At 41.0% G+C, this 24,969-nt stretch overlaps 1 protein-coding gene across 1 annotated transcript in view; it reads left to right on the forward strand.

The window, feature by feature from the left end:
* The first annotated feature begins 218 nt into the window (after positions 1-218).
* Positions 219-24,969, forward strand: part of LOC138648040 (calcium-activated chloride channel regulator 1-like) — a 53,908-nt gene continuing 29,157 nt past the window's right edge. The window contains exons 1-5 of the mRNA XM_069737512.1: positions 219-402; positions 610-747; positions 2,367-2,517; positions 5,067-5,175; positions 19,618-19,801. Coding sequence (XP_069593613.1) covers positions 244-402; positions 610-747; positions 2,367-2,517; positions 5,067-5,175; positions 19,618-19,801 — 741 coding nt within the window. The 5' untranslated portion in view covers positions 219-243. The remainder of the gene's footprint in view (positions 403-609; positions 748-2,366; positions 2,518-5,066; positions 5,176-19,617; positions 19,802-24,969) is intronic.

A 24,969-nucleotide genomic window follows, 5' to 3' on the forward strand; every position in this document is an offset into this window, starting at 1 on the left:
GGGGGATATCACTAAAAGATCACATTTTTAAAGCGTTTAATCCTTCCTTCTATACATACAGGGAATATTAATAACCTGATCAATATGTCAGGAGGAAACTCCCTCTCCATCATTAACTGACAGTTGCAGGTAAACATACACCTCCAATGGTAACAGAGATGACTGTATGGACAGAGCAAACATATATATATAAGGCTTTCACAATTGATTTTGTCTGTGAACGGTGCCTGTACAAAGCAGAGGATGAAGCTCTGGATGCTCGCAGGGTTCATTGTGGCATCAGAAGTCTTCTGGAGAGCCGGCAGTTCTATGGTTAAACTTGACAATGGTGGATATGAAGACATCGTCATCGCCATTAACCCAAGTTTACAAGAAGATGCAAAAATAATCACCAAAATCCAGGTACTTCCAGAGAGATTCCTTTAAGCTACTGAGTAATCACATATTAGACTGCAAGCTCATAGGACCAGGTTCTCTTTTTGTATGTGCCTTGTTGATTATTAACTGCTTTATAATGTATTGTGAATATTCAATGAATGTGATGGCACTAGATAATGATTATTAAAATCGAAAACATGTTCCATTACTCCATGTTTTATATTTTTTCAGGATATGATAAAAGAAGCAACCACATATCTGTTCTACGCCACCAAGAAACGACTTTATATAAGAAGCGTAAAAATCCTAATCCCTCCATCCTGGCCCAACAGAAATTACACCAAGAGTAAAACAGAGACCTATGACAAGGTTAGGTATAATGCTCCATGGTGTTCCTAAATGTTTTCCTTTATTATATTAGTAATTGATTCACTTATGGCTACAGTTTTATAATGGAAATGTAAATATGAAAAGTTTAGATGTGTTTTTTGTGTGGTGTAATGTCAACTCTTTATTGCCAACGGTCTCAGCACCAGACAGACTGGGATGGCAGAACGTGTACTTTCTGCAGCTATGACAAATGTTAAACCATGGGTGTGTGCAGCCGTTTTCTGAAAATCTTTATAAGTCACTTGAAAGAGCTGTGGATTGTGCATGTGAACCTTTCCACTTACAGCAACTGCAGCACTGGCGGGATGGTATGCTATGCGACCCACTTTCGTAGATATCAGTCTAAAATGAAAAGTATGCAGTCACTGTGTATGACGGCAGAATTGTGAATCCTCCCAGCAAGGATACTCTGTTGTCTGCCTCGGGAACGGTGGTCAGGTATGTGATATGCATACTCCGGGCAGAACCTGTCTAGTGGGCGCGCCCTCATCAATACACTTGTAATGAGCAAGGCCGCGCTCACTGGAGGGGTTCTGATAACAAGTATGCACATCGGATACCTGACAACCATTCCCGGGACAAATACAGGCAAATCCTTGCAGCGCAAAGTGCGTCCGCTGGGAGGAATCACACGTTTTCTGTCACACAGAGTGGCTGCAGACTTTTCATTTAAGTCTGGACAACCTCTATTATTATCGTGACATACTACATCTCCAGAAGTTCAAAATATCTGGTAATGATATCTTCATCAGTATAGTTATGATGTACTGCCGATGATGCTGATATTTTCCTCATGCAGTGGAGATTATTGATGTTGCATATCTTTTTCTAAAATGTTGTGCAGATAGTAATATAAACATGTGTAAGAGGAAATGGTCATGTGCTGTAAACTTGCTTCATATATGTGAGTACTTGAGTGGCTAAATGTATCTGTCACAGATTTAGAAGTCATATACCAACAATATTTTTTGTCAGACTACTGATTGTTAAAAAATGGATGGTAATTAACTCCCTTGGACAAAAAAAAGATAAATAGTTTGATACTTTCCAAACAATTCTGTTGAAAACAAAAATTAAAATAAAAGCAAAATTTAGCCAATATGGGCACCTTGAGTTAAATACTGGAAGAACTAATAACCAAAATCAAATCACTTAATGTATTTTTTTTCCACACTACTACCTTTTCCCTTGCATAACCACGCTTTAGTAATGATTAATAAGTGGAGTGGGATTGACTTGGGTTTCAGGCGGCTTTCACACTTATAACAATAATAAAGATATACTGTACATTCTAATGAATTTCCAAGGATTGGCGTGAGATGCAGTTCTAGAATACCAGTTATTAGTAGTATTAGCTATTATTTGTAGGATGCCAAAAAGTAGAAATTAATGAGAAAAACAAGTCTGTGTGGGTTTCTGAAACAAAGAGGAATCAGAGACTTCACTTTTTAGATTACCCTACGAGGTGAAGGTCACTACCACAGCAATCCGCCTCCCAGCCAGAAAGTGTTTTTGAATTGATTGGTATTACCCGTTATATTACAATCATTATTTAACACTAATTACATTAATTTATTTTCCGTGTATATCCCACCTAGGCGGATGTTATTATTGCTAGCCCTTACCTGAAATACAGAGATGATCCATACACTTTACAATACGGACGCTGCGGGGAACCAGGAAAGTACATTCACCTAACACCTAATTTCTTACTGGATGACAATCTAATCTCAGTGTATGGACCTCGAGGTATGGAAACTTCGAACAGAAAATTTAAAGGGATTTTCCAGGACTGTGGTACTGATGACATGTTCTTGGATAGGTCATCAATATCAGATCGGTGGTGGACTGACACCCAGCAATCCCAAAAATAGTTGTTACCAGCTCCAGTGACAGCTATGTTACTAGTAAACATATAAACTGTGTAGGGAGCTGGAACAGCACAGCTCTGTCCACTGTTTAGTGGCTGCTCACAAATACTTGGAGCTAAGCTCCGGCGCCTGGGAGCCGCCACTCGACAGTGTTAAGAACTGTGCTGTTCCGAGTACAAAAATTATTTACATCCGACTGCTGAAGCCGATAACAGCTGATCAGTGGGGGTGTTGGATGTTGGACCTTTGATTGACCTGATATTAACATCCAAATCCAATGGACAAATCATCATTATTAATGTAGTGGACAATATGTTTAATATTGGTTTATAGCAAATTGATGTTGATTTTAAATAAAATGTGTAATATTTTCATCTTGATCCATAGTGTGAAACATGCAAAATTATATATTTAGCAATTTAGGCCATGTTCACATGTTGCCTTTTTAATGCATTTTTTTTGCAGCCAAAACCTGATCTCTTTTCAGTAAAAAAAAAAACTTGCAAATAAAATGCAGGTTTTGCTGCCTTATATGTTGCTTTCCTTGCTGCATTTTTGTTGCTTTTATTGCTGTGTTTTTCTAGGCTCCCAAAGTTCAGCTTTACTTCCACTCTAAGGTCACCTGAGTTCATGGAAAAATACACAATTGCAAATGCAAAACAGGGGAAGTTGAATTGGTAGGGCATTGGTTGCTTAACACATTAGTAGTGCATTGATTTTGTTGGACATTGTTTACTTTCACACATTGGTCAGGCATTAAGTTGGCTGGACATTGTTTACTTTTACACAAATCACTCATTTAATTAAACTGTACTAATATTATCAGCCATGCTCATATGAGAATACCAAGATATTATAGTTCCATATAAAGGATTTTTGTGGATATTGTCCGCGCTGCTGAACAAATGGAAATCCAACGTGTTTCGAAGATGTGTGTGGTATTTCCTGAGGAAGAAGTCAAATACAGACTTAGAAACTCGTTAAATAAAACCACCATTCCTTTTCATCAATACGTCCGGATTTCCATTTGTTCAGCAGCGTGGACAATATCCACAAAATTCCTTTATATGGTTGCTGATATGGTCAATCCTTGATCCATGGATCTGCGGCAGCTGACGTTTATATGCCCAAAGGGGCACCAGTTTTCTGAATAACAGATTCTGAAATTGTCGGATAAGACCCTATGTGCGCTTTTTCTCTCCTATAGTTTTTTTTGTACGATATTATGGTTTACATTTGGGAAAATTACAAAAATAAATGGGTTTCACATCCTGCTCTACCTGAGATTTTATTCACCAAAAACGCTGTAAAAAACTAATAGCAGCTTTTTTGTTGCGTTTTTGCACTTACTCATTGTTTTATATGTGTGAAAACATGCTTCCAAAATGCTGCAAAAAATGCTGAAAGTATTGACTTGCTGCAGTTTCCAAAAATGTAACAGTTTTCCAAATCAGCCAAGAAAAAAAAAACAAGCCTGTGCATGACATTTCTCAATCTCATAGCTTTGCTGGTACTATAAAAAGCAGCCTTTAATTTGCATTAAAAAATGCAGCAAAAATGCATTGTGTGAAGAAAGCCTGAAAGAAACTCTGAAATCAGTAAAGTGTGGGCAGTTGTGCTTGTTAATTTGTATTTTATGGCACAGCATCCTACAGTCTAAAGCCTTGTTCACACATTGCAGATCTATCACGTTTTGTGGAGTTTTTTCTACTCAGATTTGTCACAAAACATGAAGGGTATGTGTCCACGTTCAGGATTTGGTCAGGATTTGGTCAGGATTTTTCATCAGTATTTGCAAGCCAAAACCAGGAGTGGAACAATTAGAGGAAAAGTATAATAGAAACATATGCACCAATTCTGCATTTATCACCCACTGCTGGTTTTGACTTACAAATACTGATGAAAAATCCTGACCAAATCCTGATGCAATCCTGAACGTGGACACATACCCGAAGAGTTTCCTGATTACCAGCAAAGTGAATGAGAATCTTGAAGTCTCATGCACACGTTTCTAATTTTTCCCTTGCAAATTTGGTGTAGACTTGAATCTGCAGAATGTCAATTCTTAGAGATTTTGCTGCAGATTTCACCCATACTAATGAGTGGGGGAACATCTGCCACAAAAACTCAGTATTTCTGCACCAAATACTTACACACATACCCTTATAATCACATCATATTCAGTACATTTTCCCTCCATTAAGTTTCCTTGTAACCAAAGACCTTCTTTTTTGAGCCAAAAAACACCATTGAGATCTATTTTTGTAATGATGTAAGAAGTTGAAGCTTTTATGGAAACTTTTTGATAACCATCAAACACATTTAAATAGATTACAAATTCGTAATATTCGGGGGTGATTTAGCTCCTATAATTACTCAACAATTCATTGAGCATGTTTTGTAACACATATCATATTATGTCTTAAGGAAGAGTGTTTGTCCATGAATGGGCTCACCTACGATGGGGTGTCTATGATGAGTACAGTACAGACACTCCCTACTACATCGGAAAAAATGGAAGAATAGAAGCAACAAGGTACCCATTATATTCTTGTACTTAGGTATAGAATGGTGAAGTTGGCGTAAGTTCATAGTAAAGTGATTTCCATTATAGCTTTGATAACATTCTCAGGGAAGTTACCAAATTGTTTTTTTCCTGCTTGAGCTCCCTCCAATCCTTCCTGAATGCAGCACTCTGGATCATATTCATTTCCAACCACTACACTGATGCTTCTACCTTGTGCCAGTCATTGCACTGGTTGCCCATCTACTACAGTGTTCAATATAAACTTATCACTCTCACCAACAGAATGCTCCACGTTTCAGCACCACATTACATCTCCTCCCTTGTCTCAGTCTACTACCATGCCCATGACCTCCATTCTGCTTATGACCAAAGACTAAGATCCTCAATAATCCGAACCTTCCCCTCACGTCTTTAAAACGTCTCATGTGCTGTGCTAATTCTTTGGAATGCACTAACAAAGTCAATTCGATTAATTCCCAATACCCCAGTTTTAACCCATTTTTTTGGACTGGCCTATCGCCGGAAATGTCGGGATCACACTCAGTCGGAGCAGCCTTTGGAAGTGGAGAATCACCAGAAATAATACACAAGACACGTCTTGTATAGTGTATCACTGGGAAGTCTCTGAAGCACGCCTGCCTTCAAGGTCCTATCCCTTCTTTATATAGTTGTTTCAGCAGGTTTAGTGGTTATACAAGTTTTGCATGTTTAAACAAAGAGACAAAACAGGAAAGAAAGAAAAGAAAAGAAAACAGTTTTGTGGGCGGCAGTTTCACAACAAACAGTACAAAGGCAATTCCACAGACAGGAAAAACAGGATTTCATACTATAGCTAAAATGTCCTTGAATGGACAGGTCAATATTTATCACAAATTCTTTTTTTTATTTTTGTTCATTGAGGTAATCTTTTTTGTTCTGCTCTTCACAATCCCCCCTTAGACATATTCCATTCAAAACCTTGTCGATCATTTTAGTCATTCTTTTTGTGATATTACAAAAAAAAAACTTTATATTCTCGCATCCATTACACAAAATTTATTTGTGCATACCAAGATACTCTTGAGTACAACCTTGAATAATACATATATAATTACAATAACCATAACTGTATGTATTAGGCTTTGCATAATCCCGGTAACCCACCCACCGATCCCTCTGAACCAATTGGCCGGGTTAAGAAAAGAAAAGATATCTGACCACCAGCTATCCTTATTTTGGTCATTGTCTTTGTCATACTGATCCCTGAGTCGTTGTACGTCTTTTAATTTAAATCTCATACTCATAGTACTATTCGGGTCTATATAATGACAGCAGGTGGGTCCGATGATTTGACACATACCCCCTTGTGAGGCAGTTAGGTAATCCAATACCAGGGTATGTTGGTTAGTGACTATTATAAGCTGATTCTGTACAGCTATACTAGTATTTAATATGTCCAATATATCCCAAATCTGATCATCTAGATAATCCGTGGCTCTAACTAATTTATCCCACATCTGTGTTAACATAGGATAAATAAAAATGGTACTAGCAATTTTGTTGGGAATTCCCATTTGTACTATATGCGGCCTCCCCGAGGGACGTGGTGAGTTATCTGCAGCTCTTTTATACAGTGTGTGCTTGGGCACGGCTTGCATATTCACTTGTTTATTTGAAATTATGAAAGTAGCCGGGGTTAGGCGTCCTAATGTACAAGTACCCTTTATACCTACGGGAAGCCATTTATATGCTCCTTCTCCGCATATCCAAAATGTACCCTCAGGCAGATCCCACAAAGCTGAGTGCTGCAATACCAATCTGTGAGCCAAATCCACAAAACTAGATACATTCTGAAGCATACACCAAGAGGGTTTTTGTCCCAAGGGGCTACAGTACCCGGCTGCGGGATTCCCACATACATGCATTCCGTTGACATACTCATTGGATTCATTACAAACCAGGTTCCCCGGCTTACTTGTACAACTGTTTGCATCACCTTGGGGGAACAACTCAGAATGTTCCCATTTTCTATTATGTATGTATCTTTCCAATACTGTAGGTTTGAAAGCATCAGAGGAAGGGGTGGTTGTACTGAAACTGAGCTGTAGATTTTCAGTGGGGACCTGTCCTAAATCAGTTAATCCAGTCTTATTCCTAGGTACCCATTTTCCTCCCTTGAATGCTAAATATTGTAAGTTGTCTATTTTTCCTGTAAGATTGCCCTGCCACCAAGGAAATTCTACCCATCCCACAATTGGTATGGCGATTGTAGTATTCCATAGTCTAGTATTGCCAGGTTGGTTGTTGGCCAGGTTGTCTGAACAATTAGGCCAAGCGAATATTTCTTCAGCTGACACGGGAACTGCTAGAAAAGGTATACTTGTGGCTGATACTGGTGAATGGGTACAGATCCAACAATCTGCCAGGGGTTGTGTATTATTTAACAAGTCATGCACTAATTTTCTATGATGTTGTACGAATCTATTGTTCAAAGGGGCTAGAGAATTCAGTCTTTCCCATGCCTCCGTTGAGGTTAACATTATTAACATCAATATCATGAGTCTTATACTGCTTTTTTTGCAATGGCTTGCATGTATCCATGATGCCTTTCCTTCAAGCTTGACTGCTGTTGGAGTTGTTAACAGGACTTGGAAAGGTCCGTCAAATCTCGGTTCCAGAGTCTTTCTGGTGTGTCTTTTCACGTAGACTTGATCACCAGGTTCCAACTTGTGGCCTCCTTCGAGATTTTCTGGATCTGGAAGGGAAGCAAAAACTTGCGAATGCACTTTAGTTAAACGTTTTTGTAATTCTTGTACATAAGCAGTTAAAGTCTCAGTATTCAACATCAGTTGTTGTGGAAAATAACAACCCAAATTTGCTGCTCTACCAAAAAGAATCTCATGTGGTGACAGCTTAGCCTTCCCCCTTGGGGTGTTTCGGATGGAATACAGGGCAAGTGGTAGACACTCGGTCCAAGGCTTTCCTGTTTCTGCCATGGCCTTCTGGATTTTTAATTTTATTGTCCCATTTAATCTTTCCACTTTACCTGAACTCTGTGGATGATATGGAGTGTGAAACTGGTTTTCTACTCCCAACATTTTCATAACATTCTGGAATATTTCCCCAGTAAAATGGGTACCTCTATCTGACTCGATCACCTCAGGCATGCCGTAACGGGGTATCAGTTCATGTGCTATTTTAATGGCAGTAGTTTTTGCTGAGGCTCTACGAACTGGATAAGCCTCTGGCCACCCTGAGAACATGTCCACACACACAAGCACATATTCGTATCCATTGTACCTAGGAAGTTGGATGTAGTCGATCTGGAGTCTTTGAAAGGGATACAGTGGTCTTACATGATGCTTGGTTGGGGTTTTAATGGCCTGACCTGGATTGTGTGCCAGGCATATAGCGCATACAGCACACATGTTCCGAGCAAAATTACCAAAACCTGGAGCCAACCACCTTTCTTTTACCTTGAGCGTCATACCATTTGCCGACACATGCGTGGGTAGGTGGAGGTCACTTGCCACTGCGGGGTACCAGGCTCTGGGTAAACACAACAAAGTTCCTTTTTTCCATAATCCTTGCTGATCTTCTGCCCCTTTTTTCTGCCACTGCCCTCGTTCTTCGTCGTCTACCTGTTTCTGAGCTTCCTTCAATCTTTCCTCATCATCTTCAGAGCTATCTAGTGTGTGGGCATGATGTAAGGGTTTACGTGCTGCCTGTTTTGCTGCCTTATCGGCTTTATCGTTACCCCTGGCTTCCTCGGTGTCGAGTCTCACATGTGCAGCTACCTTTATCACCGCTATTTCTTTAGTTTCTTGTGCTGCCTCCAGAATCTGTCTAATGAGGGAGGCATGTTTAACAGGTTGGCCTGAAGCAGTCATATAACCTCTGGCTCTCCATATTACGCCAAAATCGAAAATAATGCCATGTGCATATCTAGAATCAGTGTATATGTTTGCTGTCTGATCTTTGGCTATTTTTAGAGCTTCAACTAATGCCGTAAGTTCTGCTTCTTGTGCAGACTGATTAGCAGGGAGAGGTTCTGCTTTCAGCACTTCATGCTGAGTTACTACCGCATAACCTGTATGAAATTGTCCATTCATATCTGCATATCTACTGCCATCTATGAAAAGTTCAAATGTAGCATTACAGAGTGGCTTGTCACGTACATTACATAAGCCCTGAGTCTCTTGTTCCATTAATTGTACACAATCATGCATTGACTTTGATGGGTCAAAGGAGTTGGAGAGTGCAGTTTCCTCAGGTATGGTACCCCCCTCAGACTCTAAAGGGAGCAAAGACGCGAGATTAAGAGTCTGAATCCTGGCAAAGGAAATGTTGGGCGGCAGTAGTAGGGAACATTGGAGACGGAGGTGTCTGGCCATTGAAATATGTTTAGGTTGGACCTGGTTAAGAATGCCATGTACATCATGAGTGGTCTGAACTAGAAGTGGGTGATCAAGAACAATCTCAGAAGCTTTATCTAATAACAGTGAAATTGCGGCTACTACTCTTACACAAGAAGGTGCGGCTCTAGCTACAGGGTCCAGATGAGCTGATATGTATGCCACAGGTCTCTGTTTGTTTCCATGTTTTTGTGTGAGCACCCCTGTAGCATGTGAGGATATCTCAGCTGCCATCAATTGAAAAGGTTTAGTGTAGTCTGGGAGTCCCAAAGCCGGAGCTGATACCAGTGCTGTTTTCAAAGAGGAAAATGACTGTTTAGCCTCTTCACTGAGTGAATATGGTGTGTTGGCAATACAGTCATATAAAGGCTGCATGAGTTGACTTGCATGTATGATCCACTGTCTACAGTGTGAAACAATACCTAGGAAAACACACAGCTGTTTGTGATTCCTGGGTTCAAGCATGTTACGTATGGCTTCCGTACGTTGAGGTGTGAGGTGTCTGATGCCCTGTGATATGCAGTGACCTAAAAACACGACTGTTTGTTGACAAGCCTGGAGTTTCTGTCTATTTACTTTACAGCCTTCTTGCGCTAGGAAAATTAAGAAATTAACAGTTGAGGTAACTGCCGTCTGCTCATCAGGGCAACAAATAAGTAAGTCATCTACATACTGTAGAATGACTACTCCTGGTTCTGGGATGAAATTTTTTAGCACGGTCTGCATTGCTTCAGAGTACAAAGTTGGTGAGTGTACCATACCTTGTGGCAATCTTGTCCATGCTAATTGTTTACCCTTGAATGTAAAGGCAAACAAATGCCAACAGTTCTTATGTAGTGGCACAGAAAAAAATGCGTTTGATAAGTCAATTACCGTAAAATATGCAGCAGTGCTGGGAATTTGAGACAGTAAGGTATGAGGATTCGGTACCACAGGGGTGACCGGTGCCAAAACCTTATTGATTTCCCGTAAGTCGTGCACCATGCGATATTTCACCATAGTTTCTTTGGAGGACACTTTCTGTTTAACAGGATATAAGGGTGTATTGGCGGGTGACCTGATTTCTACCAAAACACCTTGTAACACATAATCCTGAATTTGTTGAGAAATCGCCTGTTCTTGCTGGGCGCTGATGGGGTATTGCCTAAGCTGAGGTAATATGGTTCCCGGGGCAGTTTCTAACAGTATAGGAGCGACTGATAAAAATCCTACATCAGTGTCTCCTTTTGCCCATAGGCTGTCAGGAACCCGAGACAAGTCAATTTTTGCTTGTTGAGTGTAAATTTCGGGAAAATCCTCCATTGCCTGTATTCTAACATATGGTTCCAGAGTTTCTGCATCTTCAGGGATGGTCAGCATAACTGTGCCATCTTCTCTAAAATGGATGTTTGCATGCATTTTACTTAAGATATCAGTACCCAACAAGCAGGTAGGTGCACCTTTAGCAAATAAAAATTTGGATACAAAAGTTTTAGGGCCAAAGCTCACATTTAAAGGTTTTGTAAAGGGCAACGCCTGAATTTTACCATCATACCCTTCTGCATATGTAACCTTTGAGGATATATTGTCAGGATATGGTAAAAAGTCCTGATTTAAAATGGAGGATGTTGCTCCCGTATCTATCAGAAAAGGTACATTTTTACCCTCAACTTCAACTTGTATTATTGGTCTTCTAGAAGGAAGAGAGACCTGCATAACTTTCAGTCATTCTGAGCTGTCTGTTTGATCAGGCACTGGGTTATTTATCCTATTTTTGGGTACAAAGGTTCCTGAATCTATATCTGCTTTTCTCTTCCTACATTCCCTTTGGAAATGTCCTGGCTTCTTACAGTAATGACAAGTAAACTTTTGATTAGCAGAGCCAGTATTAGCCTGTGCAATTCTTACTGGCTTAGAATTTTCTCTTAAGTCCATTTCTATCCCTACAGCTTTCTGTCTAGCCAGGTGTGGGTCTTCCAAGGTTCTCCAATCAGGGGTTGCGGCCTTAAGCTTTTCCTTCACTTTTGGAGACAATCCATCTATAAAGGTTTTTGTAACAAACCTCATCATTCCTGGAGCGGTTAGATCCATGCCTTCATCTCTGAAATTATTTTCTACACTTAGATAATATTCGTCTACTGATTGTCCAGATTTCTGAGCCACCACTCCCGTTGTTCCTCTCTGCCTCTGTCTCTCCCTCATGAAAACCATTAAGTGATCTACAAATTGTGTACCTGATTCTATCGTTTGTAAGGCACCATCTCCTGCTTGGGGCCTATGTACCTGTAGATTCGCTAATAGCTCCTGGAAGAGTCCAGGAGTCATTTTCATTCTACATAATTCTTCTCCATCTGCCCAAACTCCAGCGTGAGTCTGCATAATTTGCTGTATATATTGTGCAAATCTAACTGGACACTGGGTGGGATCTGGTGCGTTATGCAAGAGAGACATGCCTTCAGCAGGGGACCAAGGGAAATATTGTCGAGTTTGGTGATATCTAGTTCCCATTACTCCGTCAGCACCAGGTTCCCTAAAGGGTCTTGGTACTACCCTAACAGGGGCAAGTACAGCGCCATGTCTAGGTGTACCACAGGCTAGGCAATCATTTCTCCAGTCTGGATTTTGTTGTCCACAGTGCGGACATACCCATCCTCCTGGTCCGGCTAAACTTTGAGGTGGTGTTTGGAGAAAAGATGGGGCATGTGGGTCAAGGTATGGGGGTGGGGTATTTTTAGATTCCACATTTTGTTTTTCTCCACAGCCTGTGGGTCTAATACACCACTTTTTACTCTGTTGATTATATGTCCATCCCTCATTTTCTGCTACCCTAGAGACATCAATCAATGCTTGGATCTGATCTATCCATTTCTTGTCTCTGGTTATGCCTTTTTTCCTTTCCTGAATTCCTTCCCATAGTTTTCTACTAAAAGCTTCTGCCCTAGTAACTCCAAACTTACTAAAAATCTTTTTCAGCCCCTTAGTGGCATCTTCACCACTTCTCTCCTTTATGATAGTATAGATATCTAATTCTTCTGGTTCCGACTTTGTTTGCTTATTCCCCATTTTCTTATCCTGAGCTTTCTTGCCCTAGGTGGCGTTTGGGTATGAGAATACCTCGTTACCTTCTTCCTAAGGAGCTAGGATGTCTTTTTCTTGCCCTAGGTGGCGTTTGGGTATGAGAATACCTCATTACCTTCTTCCTAAGGAGCTAGGATGTTTAAACTGTGTTGATGTAAGAAAATCCTGATTCCTACACCTATAGCAAACAACACAAATGCAACCAGACAGAAAAAGAAAAAGAACATACAACGTATCTTGTCCCAGGCTAATTTATCTGTCCTGGGCTTATACTATCACACACAACGTATTCTTGTCCCAGGCTAATTTATCTGTCCTGGGCTCATACTATCATACACTTATCCGTCACCAGGTTTTTGTCAAAGACAGGATCTGAGATTGAACATAGGCGCGGAGGTCTCCCCGAAAGGACGCAACCACGTTGCCCAGTGGGACAGTCACTTCTTCTGTTTCAACCCCCTGGGCGGCTTATAGGGCTATTCCCAACTTCCACACACCTTCTATTCAAATTCACTCTCATTCAATGCCGTACTCCGTGAGGTGATCAATTCCTAAATAGTTCAAGAACCCGAGCTATAGGTATCCTCCTCTACTAGAACTACCCGCTAAAGAACACGACACAGAAAATCTTACGGACAGTGCAGGGCAGATATAAGAGATCTAACAGTGTCTCTTACCTGGCCAGGTTTTTGTTCATCTGCCGTCCATTATCCCAGATTCTCTTTTCGTTCGTATTCTGCCGGTGTTCTTGAAGGAATACACAGACCTCGGGTCCCTGTTCAGGCGCCAGGAAATGTCGGGATCACACTCAGTCGGAGCAGCCTTTGGAAGTGGAGAATCACCAGAAATAATACACAAGACACGTCTTGTATAGTGTATCACTGGGAAGTCTCTGAAGCACGCCTGCCTTCAAGGTCCTATCCCTTCTTTATATAGTTGTTTCAGCAGGTTTAGTGGTTATACAAGTTTTGCATGTTTAAACAAAGAGACAAAACAGGAAAGAAAGAAAAGAAAAGGTCAATATTTATCACAAATTCTTTTTTTTATTTTTGTTCATTGAGGTAATCTTTTTTGTTCTGCTCTTCACACCACCCACTTATCTAATTATCCTTGTTTTGCCCATACATAATTTTCTTCAAAATTAGGACCATCGTAGCATCTATTTTTCTATGATATATTTACAAATTCTTATCAAATTTGTAAAGACATAAGAGAAAAGGAAATATTTTCACCCAAAGTGAATGTAATGGGAGAAAGAACAAGAAAGAGAATCTTACCAGAGGCTGAACAATAGCCGTAGCAGCCATAGCAGTAGGTGGCCTTGGACACCAGCCAAATAAATCCCCCCAAAACCTGCATCTGCTTTGCTACTAGTAATACATCCCTACAGGATGCAGCGCGTTCAATGACAGGAGAGGCAATGGGCTGGGATCCGATCTTATAAACCTGGGAAGGAGAGAGATAAATAAACAATTGTCTTGCTAAGCATTATAGCCCCAAGCATCATCTCATTGTCTCCTGGCCTTAAAGAGGTTTTCCCACAAATAATGTACATTTCAATCAATCGATCTTGGAATTAAAATAAGTTTCACAATTAGATGTATTAAAATGTCCCTGTGATAATCTTATAAATGTGCCCCGGCTATGTATGGTGTAAAAAAAAAAAAAAGTCTTGGACAACCCCTTTAAGGTGGAACACTCACAAAAGTAAATCTGATCCAGTGTTAAAGGGATCCTGTCACCCCCAAAATCGAGGGTGAGGTAAGCCCACCGTCATCAGGGGCTTATCTAAAGCATTCCGTAATGCTGTAGATAAGCCCCCGATGTATCCTAAAAGATGAGAAAAAGAGGTTATATTATACTCACCCAGGGGCGGTCCCGCCGCTGGTCCGGTCCAATGGGTGTCGCGGTCCGGTCCGGCGCTTCCTATCTTCATCAGATGACGTCCTCTTCTTGTCTTCACGCCGCCGCTCCGGCGCAGGTGTACTTTGTCTGCCCTGTTGAGTGCAGAGCAAAGTACTTCAGTGCGCAGGTGCTGGGCCTCTCTGACCTTTCCCGGTGCCTGCGTACTGCAGTACTTTGCGCTGCCCTAAACAGGGCTGACAAAGTACGCCTGCGCCGGAGCCGCAGCGTGAAGACAAGAAGAGGACGTCATCTGATGAAGATAGGAGGCACCGGACCGCCCACCCAGGTGAGTATAATCTAACCTCTTTTTCTCATCTTTCAGGATACATCGGGGGCTTATCTACAGCATTACAGAATGCTGTAGATAAGCCCCTGATGCCGGTAGGCTTAGGTCATCTTGGATTTTGGGGGTGACAGGTTCCCTTTAATGATTTATGATTAAGGAGTCATTTGGTCAAACTCGCCCTCTAGTCCTGTGATACCAGCTCTGTGCAGGAAGTGTCGGATGTATTCATGTTATGCAGACTCTTCTTCCCCCCATGTGGCTGATTGACAGATTTCCCCATATGCATAGTAACATGGAGAAAGCTGTCAATCAGCAGCTCAACGGTGAAGGAAAACCACAACTCATAAATACATTGGAAGTTTTTTGCAAGAAGATGGTTGAGAGTTGTTAGAATTAAAATGCGAGCTTGACCAAATCACCCCTTAGTCATAAGCTACTCAAGACAAACAAATATTATTAGGAAGTTTTATTTCAGAGAGGTAGCATGAAGTAGCTGAATGGTTCTCTTTAAATATTTCAGAGACAGAAAATACAATTTAATCAATAAGACATTGCCCATTTCAATATAATGAATCCATCCTTATAACATTGTCAAAGAAAGTGATTTTCTGAAGGCTTCACTCTTGTATATGTAAGTTTGGAATACAAGCCATTATATCACTTTGAGGTGCTCCACAGCTGTTACTCAAATCTAAGAACATATTCCAGGTGGATTCCGATTTGTTTTAATTGCTGGAACAGATGTATCCTCTTTACCTTATTGCTTGGATCAACATATCATGTATGGTGTGAGATTAGAAGCTTTAGAAAAAACAATGATTTGGTGAAGCATGGAAGTGACGTACGTTGTGGTTAGTAAAGGATTTTGCTAGCATGTTGCTATTATATTCAATTTGTTTTTTTTTTGAGAAATTGTAATCCAATGGATTTTAGGACCTTTTTATTTAAAAAAAACCCTTAATGGCCACCAATGTGATTTGAAACTGACCTGCGGTATAAGACAACAGCATCCTCCGTCGGGTGACAATCCAGCCGCTGTCAGATGCAGACTATAGATGATGACTTGGTGCATTAACAAAGATCAGTTTTTGCACCGAACATGGCCGTTTAACCCCGTAAATACTACTGTTAATAGTGTCTACAGCATATAGATGGCTAACGGATAGTGATGAGCAAGTATACTCGTTGCTCGGGTTTTCCCGAGCACGCTCGGGTGACCTCTGAGTACTTGTTATTGCTTGGAGATATAGTTTCATCGCCTCAGTTGCATGATTTACGGCTTCCAGATACGCTAATACATGTGGGAATTCCCTAACAAACAGGCATTCCTCACATGTATTCAGCGTATCTGGAATCCGTAAATCATGCAGCTGAGGCAATGAAAACTATATCTCCGAGCAATAGCGAATACTCGGAGATCACCCGTGCGTGCTTGGGAAAACCCGTGCAACTTTTATACTCGCTCATCACTATTAACAGTGTGGGGGGTTCCTCTTTAACCCCATGAGCATCCTGAGATCTTGATCGTGTGGTCCTGATTTTTGCAATGGCAATTCATGGCCAAATAACGGCCTTAGAGTCTGCCGATTATAATGACCTGTTCAGAAGTTGGAAACATTTAGGTGGCAAAAATACATTTTTCATTCCTGTCATGTCACTTTGCCGTAATTCCTGAAAAAGCACCCGAAAGGTTAATGAACTACCTGAAAGTAATTTTGAATATGATGAGCAGTGCTGTTTTTAACCCATTACTTGCCAAATTAAAATTTTTACAGGTACGGATTTTTCAGAAAAGGGCGTCCCAATATTTAATTAAAAATGACAACGACATGATTTCCTATTTTGAAAACATTCATTTTACAAACACAACACAAAAAATTGGACCTAATTATAAAAATTATAAAATCTTAGTTGCTAGAAGCTAAAGATTAGTCGTCCCCAAAAAAGGACATTGGTAGATAATGGGTTAAAATGGTATCACTTTTTGGGGATTCCAATATATAGGACCCCCAAAGTCATCTCAAAACTGAGGAGGTCCCTAAAAAAATGAGTTTTGTAAATTTCCTTGAAAAAAATGTAAACTTTTTAAAATGTTAACAAAATAAAACAATATTTCACAAATGGTAAATGTCATTTATTAATGTTTTGTGTTGTATGATTATCTGGATTAAAGGTATAATAAAAGTTTAAAAATTCTCAATAATCAAAGTTTCAAAAGGTGGTTGGCAAGTCATTATCAGCATAGCTAGACACTGTATTTTTTTTTTAAGTCTGAAAACTTTCACATGAATAAACATGTTAGGTCTATAGACTGAACCTTATGGACTTGTGTTTTCTTTCAGGCATTAACACTATGAAAGTATGAAATAGGTTTATAATGAAAAATAGATCACTTCACTTAGCTAATAAGTATATATTAAAGCATTTTTTTCAGAGAATTGCAAAAAATGAAAGAAAATGCTATAACTATTACATTTCTAAATATCGTTAATTAGGATATTATATACATGTAGTCAAGAAATGTAATCACTATAGTTTATTAAAGTGGCTACAGTCATGTTATACAGTGTTTCACTGCCAGAAACTTGTCCTAGAATATTAACAGAACAGGTGCTTGCGAGCATTTGCAGAAGAAAGCTCCACTTCTTCTCTTTTTGTGTAATAGTAAGATCTGCTGCTTTGACTATTAACGTTATAATGCATAATATAGGTTACTTATCTCCAGGTCAAAGCAGTTTCTCTGTATTCAGAAAGACAGCAGTGTGAGCAGCCTCTTCTCATCTCAGCACCCCTGATATCTGCAGTACTAGATCAGATAGACAGAGTGGACAGCAATGCGAGCAGCCTGATTTGTGCTAAGCACTACTGGTATTACATCAGATAAACAGGATGGACAGAAGTATGATTAGCCTCTTCTTACCTCAACCCCACCTGGTATCTCAAGTACTAGATCAGACAGGTTGGACAGCAGTGTGAGCAGCCTATTCTTACCTCAGGACCCCTGGTATCTCCAGTATTAGAATAGCTAGACATGATGGACAGCAGTGTAAGCAACCTCTTCTTACCACAGCACTCCTGGTATCTCCAGTATTAGATCAGATAGACAGGGTGGACAGCAGTGTGAGCAGCCTCTTCTTACCTCAGTATCCCTGATATCTCCAGTATTAGATCAGATAGATAGGGTGGACAGCAGTGTGAGCAGCTTCTCCTTACCTCAGGACCCCTGGTATCTCCAGTATTAGAATAGCTAGACATGATGGACATCAGTGTGAGCAACCTCTTCTTACCACAACACTCCAGGTATCTCCAGTATTAGTTCAGATAGACAGGGTGAACAGAAGTGTGAGCAGCCTCTTCTTACCACAGCACTCCTGGTATCGCCAGTATTAGATCAGATAGACAGGGCTGGACAGCAGTGTGAGCAGCCTCTTCTTACCTCAGCATCCCTGGTATCTCCCATATTAAATCAGATAGACAGGGTGGACAGCATTGTGAGCAGCCTCTTCTTATCTCATTTAATATTTCCAGTATTAGGTCAGGAAGACACACTTGACAGCAGAGTGAGCAACCTCTTCTTAACTCAGTATTCCTAGTATCTCCAATACTAGATCAAAATTTCCACTTTGAGCACATATGGGTGGATGACAAACTCACATTTAGTGGCCAGTGTCAGGCAGCTGCTACAAAGGCAAATAAAATAATGGGATGCATTAAAAGAGGCATAGATGCTCATGAGGAGAACATAATTTTACCTCTATACAAGTCACTAGTTCGACCACACTTAGAATACTGTGCACAGTTCTGGTCTCCGGTTTATAAGAAAGACATAGCTGAACTAGAGCGGGTGCAGAGAAGATCGACCAAGGTTATTAGAGGACTGGGGGGTCTGCAATACCAAGATAGGTTATTACACTTGGGGCTATTTAGTTTGGAAAAACGAAGACTAAGGGGTGATCTTATTTTAATGTATAAATATATGAGGGGACAGTACAAAGACCTTTCCGATGATCTTTTTAATCATAGACCTGAGACAGAGACAAGGGGGCATCCTCTATGTCTGGAGGAAAGAAGGTTTAGGCATAATAACAGACGCGGATTCTTTACTGTAAGAGCAGTGAGACTATGGAACTCTCTGCCATATGATGTTGTAATGAGTGATTCATTACTAAAATTTAAGAGGGGACTGGATGCCTTTCTTGAAAAGTATAATGTTACAGGGTATATATACTAGATTCCTTGTTAGGGCGTTGATCCAGGGAACCAGTCTGATTGCCATATGTGGAGTTGGGAAGGATTTTTTTTCCCCAATTTGGAGCTTACTCTTTGCCACATGTTTTTTTTTGCCTTCCTCTGGATCAACATGTTAGGGCATGTTAGGTTAGGCTATGGGTTGAACTAGATGGACTTAAAGTCTTCCTTCAACCTTAATAACTGTTTTACTATGTTACATATTCCTACAAACAAAAACAAAGAGATGTGGCAGAGCTTTCTACTGCACATGCTCACAGACAATGGTCCTTTTAAAATTTTAGGACAGGTTTTCGTTAGTGTAACAAGATGGCAACCATTTTGATATATTATGTTCATTGAGTCCCTAGACAAAACAAGTGCAAATTGCAAAATTAAAGCTCTTTAGCCATTTATGTCATTTCCTTCCTTACTTCCTTCTTCTTTCTTCCTTTATTCTTTCTTTCCAGGGAAACAATTTAATCAATGAAAAAGTCAAATGAACAGTGCTTATATACGCTTCCTGCTTACTCATTCTCTCTTTTTTAAATAGGAATAATATGAGTGCTATTTGTATTCCAGGTGTTCCAGATACATTATTGGTGTTAATTTAAAGAGAAAAGATCAGTGTCAAGGAAATTCTTGTGAAATGAAGATCTGCAATATTGATAGAAACACAGGCCTATACGAAACTGGTTGTGTTTTTGTTCCAGTAAAGAACCAAAACATCAAGCAATCCATCATGTATTCACAAGCAATTCCATCTGTGAGTATTGATGAAAATTGTCACTTGGTTTGGATTCTTGTTAAGGGGAATCTATCAGAAGACTCAGCCCTCCTAAATAGGGATGAACGGACCAGTGGAAGTTCGGGTTCGGACGAACTTGAGGACAAAGGTTGGTTCGGGTACCAGAACTTGACCCAAACTTGACCCCGGACCCGACCCGAACCATATATAAGTCAATGGGGACCTGAACTTTGGTGCTGTAATAAGGCTGTAAAATGGTCACAGTAAGGATCTGCGCTGCAGCCTTTCAACAAGCTTTATTAGTATGCCGAACCTAAACAGTAAACAGGACTTATAGTAAGTAGTGATGAGCGAGTATACTTGTTGCTCGGGTTTTCCCAAGCATGCTCGGGTGATCTCCGAGTATTTGTAAGTGCTCGGAGATTTAATTTTCATTGCAGCAGCTAAATGATTTACAGCTACTAGCCAGCTTGAATACATGTGGAGATTCCCTAGCAACCAGGCAACCCCCACATGTACTCAGCCTGGCTAACCGCTGTAAATCATTCAGCTGCGGCAATGAAAACTAAATCTCCGAACACTTACAAATACTCGGAGACCACCAGAGCGTGCTCGGGAAAACCCGAGCAACAAGTACACTCGCTCATCACTAATAGTAAGAAGTCCATGTTCGGAGTCCGGTATGGTTACAGTTAGGTAATTTAGGATTCGCTAATCCCTACTCCGAAGCCATATATGTGGCAATGCAGATCAAAGAAAATCGAATAGTAAATGAAATAGAAATTCACTTTATTCTTAACCCTCTGTCACATACAATATTCGGACTAACGAGTTCACATACAATGTGCCTGTCAGGCGCCTGCTGGAAAAATACCTATAATATCTAATGTTTGCAATTTCAGTGCTCTAAAAGTGATCAGTGACCTTCATAGGGATGTAATAAAAGAGACTACACATAATCAGTTGCAAAAAAAAACATTTACTTAACATAAAACTAATAACTATGAAATACAAACTTTTCAAAACTCCCGCCAAATAGTCCCCAGTTCGACTCTCTCAAAAAAATGTACAAAGAAAATTTTTGAACACAAACTTAATTTTAAGGTACCTTAAGTACTATTAAAAACATATTCAATCAGAAGTAGATGCTGAGGTTTCCCCAGAAAAGTCACACTTGCAGAGCAAATAGCAAGAATTACACACCATTTTTGCATGTGTCAGGCAAATTGCTTTATGACATTTGAGACATTCATAATTTGAAAGCCTTCTGGTTCCGCTTTCCGTTTGGCAGGTGGTGCATCTCCTTCTTTTGTGAGGTGGTGCAGATGGTGACTTTTCACCATCATCTTCTGGGCGGAACCTTTTGAGCTGAACTTGAAGGCGAGAGGGGATACCGATTGTTTTCACGCTTCTCCTGCGTAGCTCTCCAAGTACTAGTTCATGGGCCAATTTTTTCAGATACAATCGTCTACGGAGTGGTTCAAGCTTGTTTTCAAGATAAATTACTTGTGAATTTATACCACCCAAATTCAACATAGCAAAAAATATGACCATTGGCCAGCGTTTGATGTTTCTGCTGACGTTGAAAGTGGAGCACATCTGATCTGCTGTATCCACACCCCCTTTGGTGGCATTGTAAAATGTAATTATCTCCGGGTTTTTTTCTGCCCCAGTCCCAGGATCGATGGCAGCATCATCATGAAGTGTGAGGTCTCTATCATCTAACAGCATGTTTGTTACTTCCTCAACATCAAGTTGTTTGGATAAATTGTACATTTTCCTCTCCATTTCAGCAGATAATCTGAAGCAAGAGAAGGAATATGTTAGGGAACTACTGTATATGCCTGAGCAGCACACTTTCTTTTATAAAATCTCCCTTTTTTCTATGAAATATCCTCACATTTTGTGCTATACATTCATAAAACAAGCTAAATAAACTATTGTGATGAATAAAAACATAAAATACCAACCTTACGGAATGTGACGTATTCACATACAATGAGCCTGAGAGATCTGTGCAGCTATATCCTCTCCCCTGAAGCTCTGAAATCCAACTGTGATATCAGGTTTCACAGACCTTCAAGAGACAGGAGACTACCTGGAGGGAGGGGGTTTCCTCACAATCTGGTGAGGAAGGAGAAATGAAAGTAAAAGAGAAGCGCCTGTCAGATCAGTTGTATGTGACGGAGGGTTAATATGTAAATGAGCTGCACTGGGCCAGACACAGATCTCCCTGAGAATCTGCCTCCAGAGCTTGTCAGTCGTTGGTGCAGTAAGCAGCTGAGGCATGCGGGAAACAGATAGCAGAGGTTTTGGAGACTGCAGACAGGTAACAGAGGTCCTAGAAATTTCAGACAGATAGCAGAGTTCCTGGAAGCCTTAAGTGGACAGAAGACGTCCTAGAAGCCACAGCCAGACACGTAGTAGAGGTCCTAAAAGACCGGGAACAGGTAGTAGAGGTCTTGGAAGCTGCAAGTGTGCAGGAGAAGTCCTTGAAACCACTGGCAGACTTGTAGCAGAGGTCCTGGAAGACCGGCAACAGACCGGAGACGTCCAGGAAACAGCAGTCAGATAGAAGAGGTACTGGAAGCCGCAGGCAGACAAAGCACTGGTAAATGAGGAACTGGAGGCTGCAGGCAGACAGAACTCAGGAACACTAAAGTCTTAACACAAGTGTCTGTCTTGTTGAGCCTTATATTGGCCTAGACAGCTGATTAAATGGATTAACGCTAGGCAGTTTGCAATGCCCGACGTGGGGCACAACAGAGTTTAGTGGACCAGGGTGAGGGAAGTAAAGCCTGGATCCGTGAAAGGTGAGTAAGACACACCCAGGTACAGCTGCAGCTCTCCCATCACAGTGCTGTTATCTCTTCTGCTGACACATCAACTAACACTTTCTCAACTTCCATCGCCAGTATAGGGGGTGGGAAGTACAGCTGAGCTGACAGAACTCTATCAGCTGACAGTGGAGCGCCCCCAAGGGCTAGGGGGTTACTCGGTACTAGGCCCTTCGGTTTTTGTCAGGGATGTCACGGTGGCTGACCCGGTCCGTGGCCCTCGGGAGGTCCGTTGATAAAATGGGGAAAGGTCTTTCTAATGTTCGTGACGCCACCTGTGGTATTCGGTCAGGGTGACCAACGCTGCTTAGGGGTCCGCTGGGGTGATGTTATGGCAGCCAGATGGTGTACCTTCCCACAGGTGAAGTGTTTCCCCAGGGCTTCCCAGAGGTGTAGATGGTGGATGATGGATGATGTAATGTGCAGTGAATAACGAGGACACAAGGTTGCAGTCTCTTTACCTTTACTGAAGGCTTCAGCATTCACAGTCCAGGGAAGGGACCACAGGGCAGGCAGAGTCCGGCCGGTCTGAAGGCAAATCCAGAGTCCCCTTATCCAGGTGGAATTCAATAGCCTTCCTCTAGCGCCTGGGCGTTGTAGTACCTCCCTGCTGAGAAACTCGGTAAGGTCCTCACAACTATTGTAGATGTTAAGTCTCTTCCTCTCTGTCCCCCTGACGGATAGGACAAAACCCGTATGACTATTGGCCTGAGGCTTTTTATAGGGACCCTAGAGACGCCCCGGCCCCCACAAGTTGCCACCGTGCCTCCTGGGAATATGGTCGGGCAGCCAGCGCTTCAGAAGGAGGCAGTCTGCTTCTAGCTGGTCTCCCCCTGATGTTCCTCTCCTTTTGCTATGACTTTGTTTTTCACTCACTGCAACACAATTCCTTTCAATGTCTCTTCCTTGGATACTGCCGCACGTGGGGCAGGCGCAGCTCCGTGTACCCTTGTCTACCACAAACCGCAGTCTGGAACTGGATGGAACCCACTCCAACCAGCTTCTGCCAAACTCCGTCGGGTTCTGACCAACTCTCTGTCCTGACCACCAGTTTTACCTATATGTGAGGAGTGCCCTAATAGATAGAAGCTTAGCTCCCCCTGACGGACTGGAGTGTGAAGTGTGTTTTGTGGTTGTGATACCTGGACAGAAGATCTCCTTCATTGCCTTCAGACGTAACATCAATCCCCCTGGTGGAAGAATAACATTACTGCAACGACCATCACTCTGGGGCGCTGCAACAGCACTATGAGCCGAGAGTTGCAGCTGCAGATGTGTTTGTAATCAGACAAAGATCAGCTCTGCTATACTGTATTAGTTATATTCACACTCAGCACTTTGGTGAGGGCAGTCATTACATAGCTTACATTGGCAGTGAACCCTTTAATGTAAAATAAGCTCTGGAGGTAGATTCTGAGGGACATATGTGCCTGGCATCAGATCGCAGATATCATGGTGTCATTTTCTTTAACTTTTTATGACCTGCTTATAGGCGGCTTAGGAGGGTTGATCCTTCTGACAGGTTCCCTTTAAAGAAAACCTCCTAAATGAATATATGCAAGAATATAACACAAGTACCTCACTTTTATCTTATGTTATTGCCTAAACTTAAATGTGTATTCCAAGTTTTTAAAAATAAATGTTATTTCTCTTTTTTCTTGTATGTTGAAAAGTTATTACTTTTTATTATTATGGTCGATAAAAATCTGCACTGGTTAATTGATCGATCAGGTACTTCAAACATTACAGGTATAGTATAGCTATCAGAACACTGCATTTTTGTCAGGTGAACACTCATCAACATGGGTGAAATCCCCCACAAAAAATGCCAAGAATTCTATGAGTTGAAGCAGCATAGGAAGTTTTAGCGGCACAGGCTTAGGTAGAAATGGAGGAAAAATATTTGTGTTTTTTATACACGCTAGCAGTGTCTTTAGTTAGAAAATTTCACTAATATTATGTCTGTAATTATAATTTCTTAATTTTTTTTCAGACTCCCTGATAGAGAGTTTGCAACCTGCTCCTAGTTTTTAAATTTTCTCATGTGTGATTTCGTACTGGTAATAAGTGCTGTATGTAAGTTCTGTGTTTACAGCGTGTTGCTTCCTTCACTAGCTCTCACATATCAGCGCAGCTTCATTCCTGTAATGATTTCCCATTCTGTGGTTTTCTTTCTGCAGCATGTTTCCTTTGCCCTCCTAGAGAATGTAGATGCTTCCTCCCTCTCCACGCTCTGATCTACGTAAATCCTCTCCACACTGCTATCTCCAATGCTGAGAGAAAAGAGGGAAAGAAAAGAGAGATATCTAAGTCAGGGGCAGAACTTTGGCAGGTTTATATAAGATTTTT

The sequence above is a fragment of the Ranitomeya imitator genome, chromosome 8, assembly GCF_032444005.1.
Source record: "Ranitomeya imitator isolate aRanImi1 chromosome 8, aRanImi1.pri, whole genome shotgun sequence".
Lineage (NCBI taxonomy): Eukaryota > Metazoa > Chordata > Amphibia > Anura > Dendrobatidae > Ranitomeya > Ranitomeya imitator.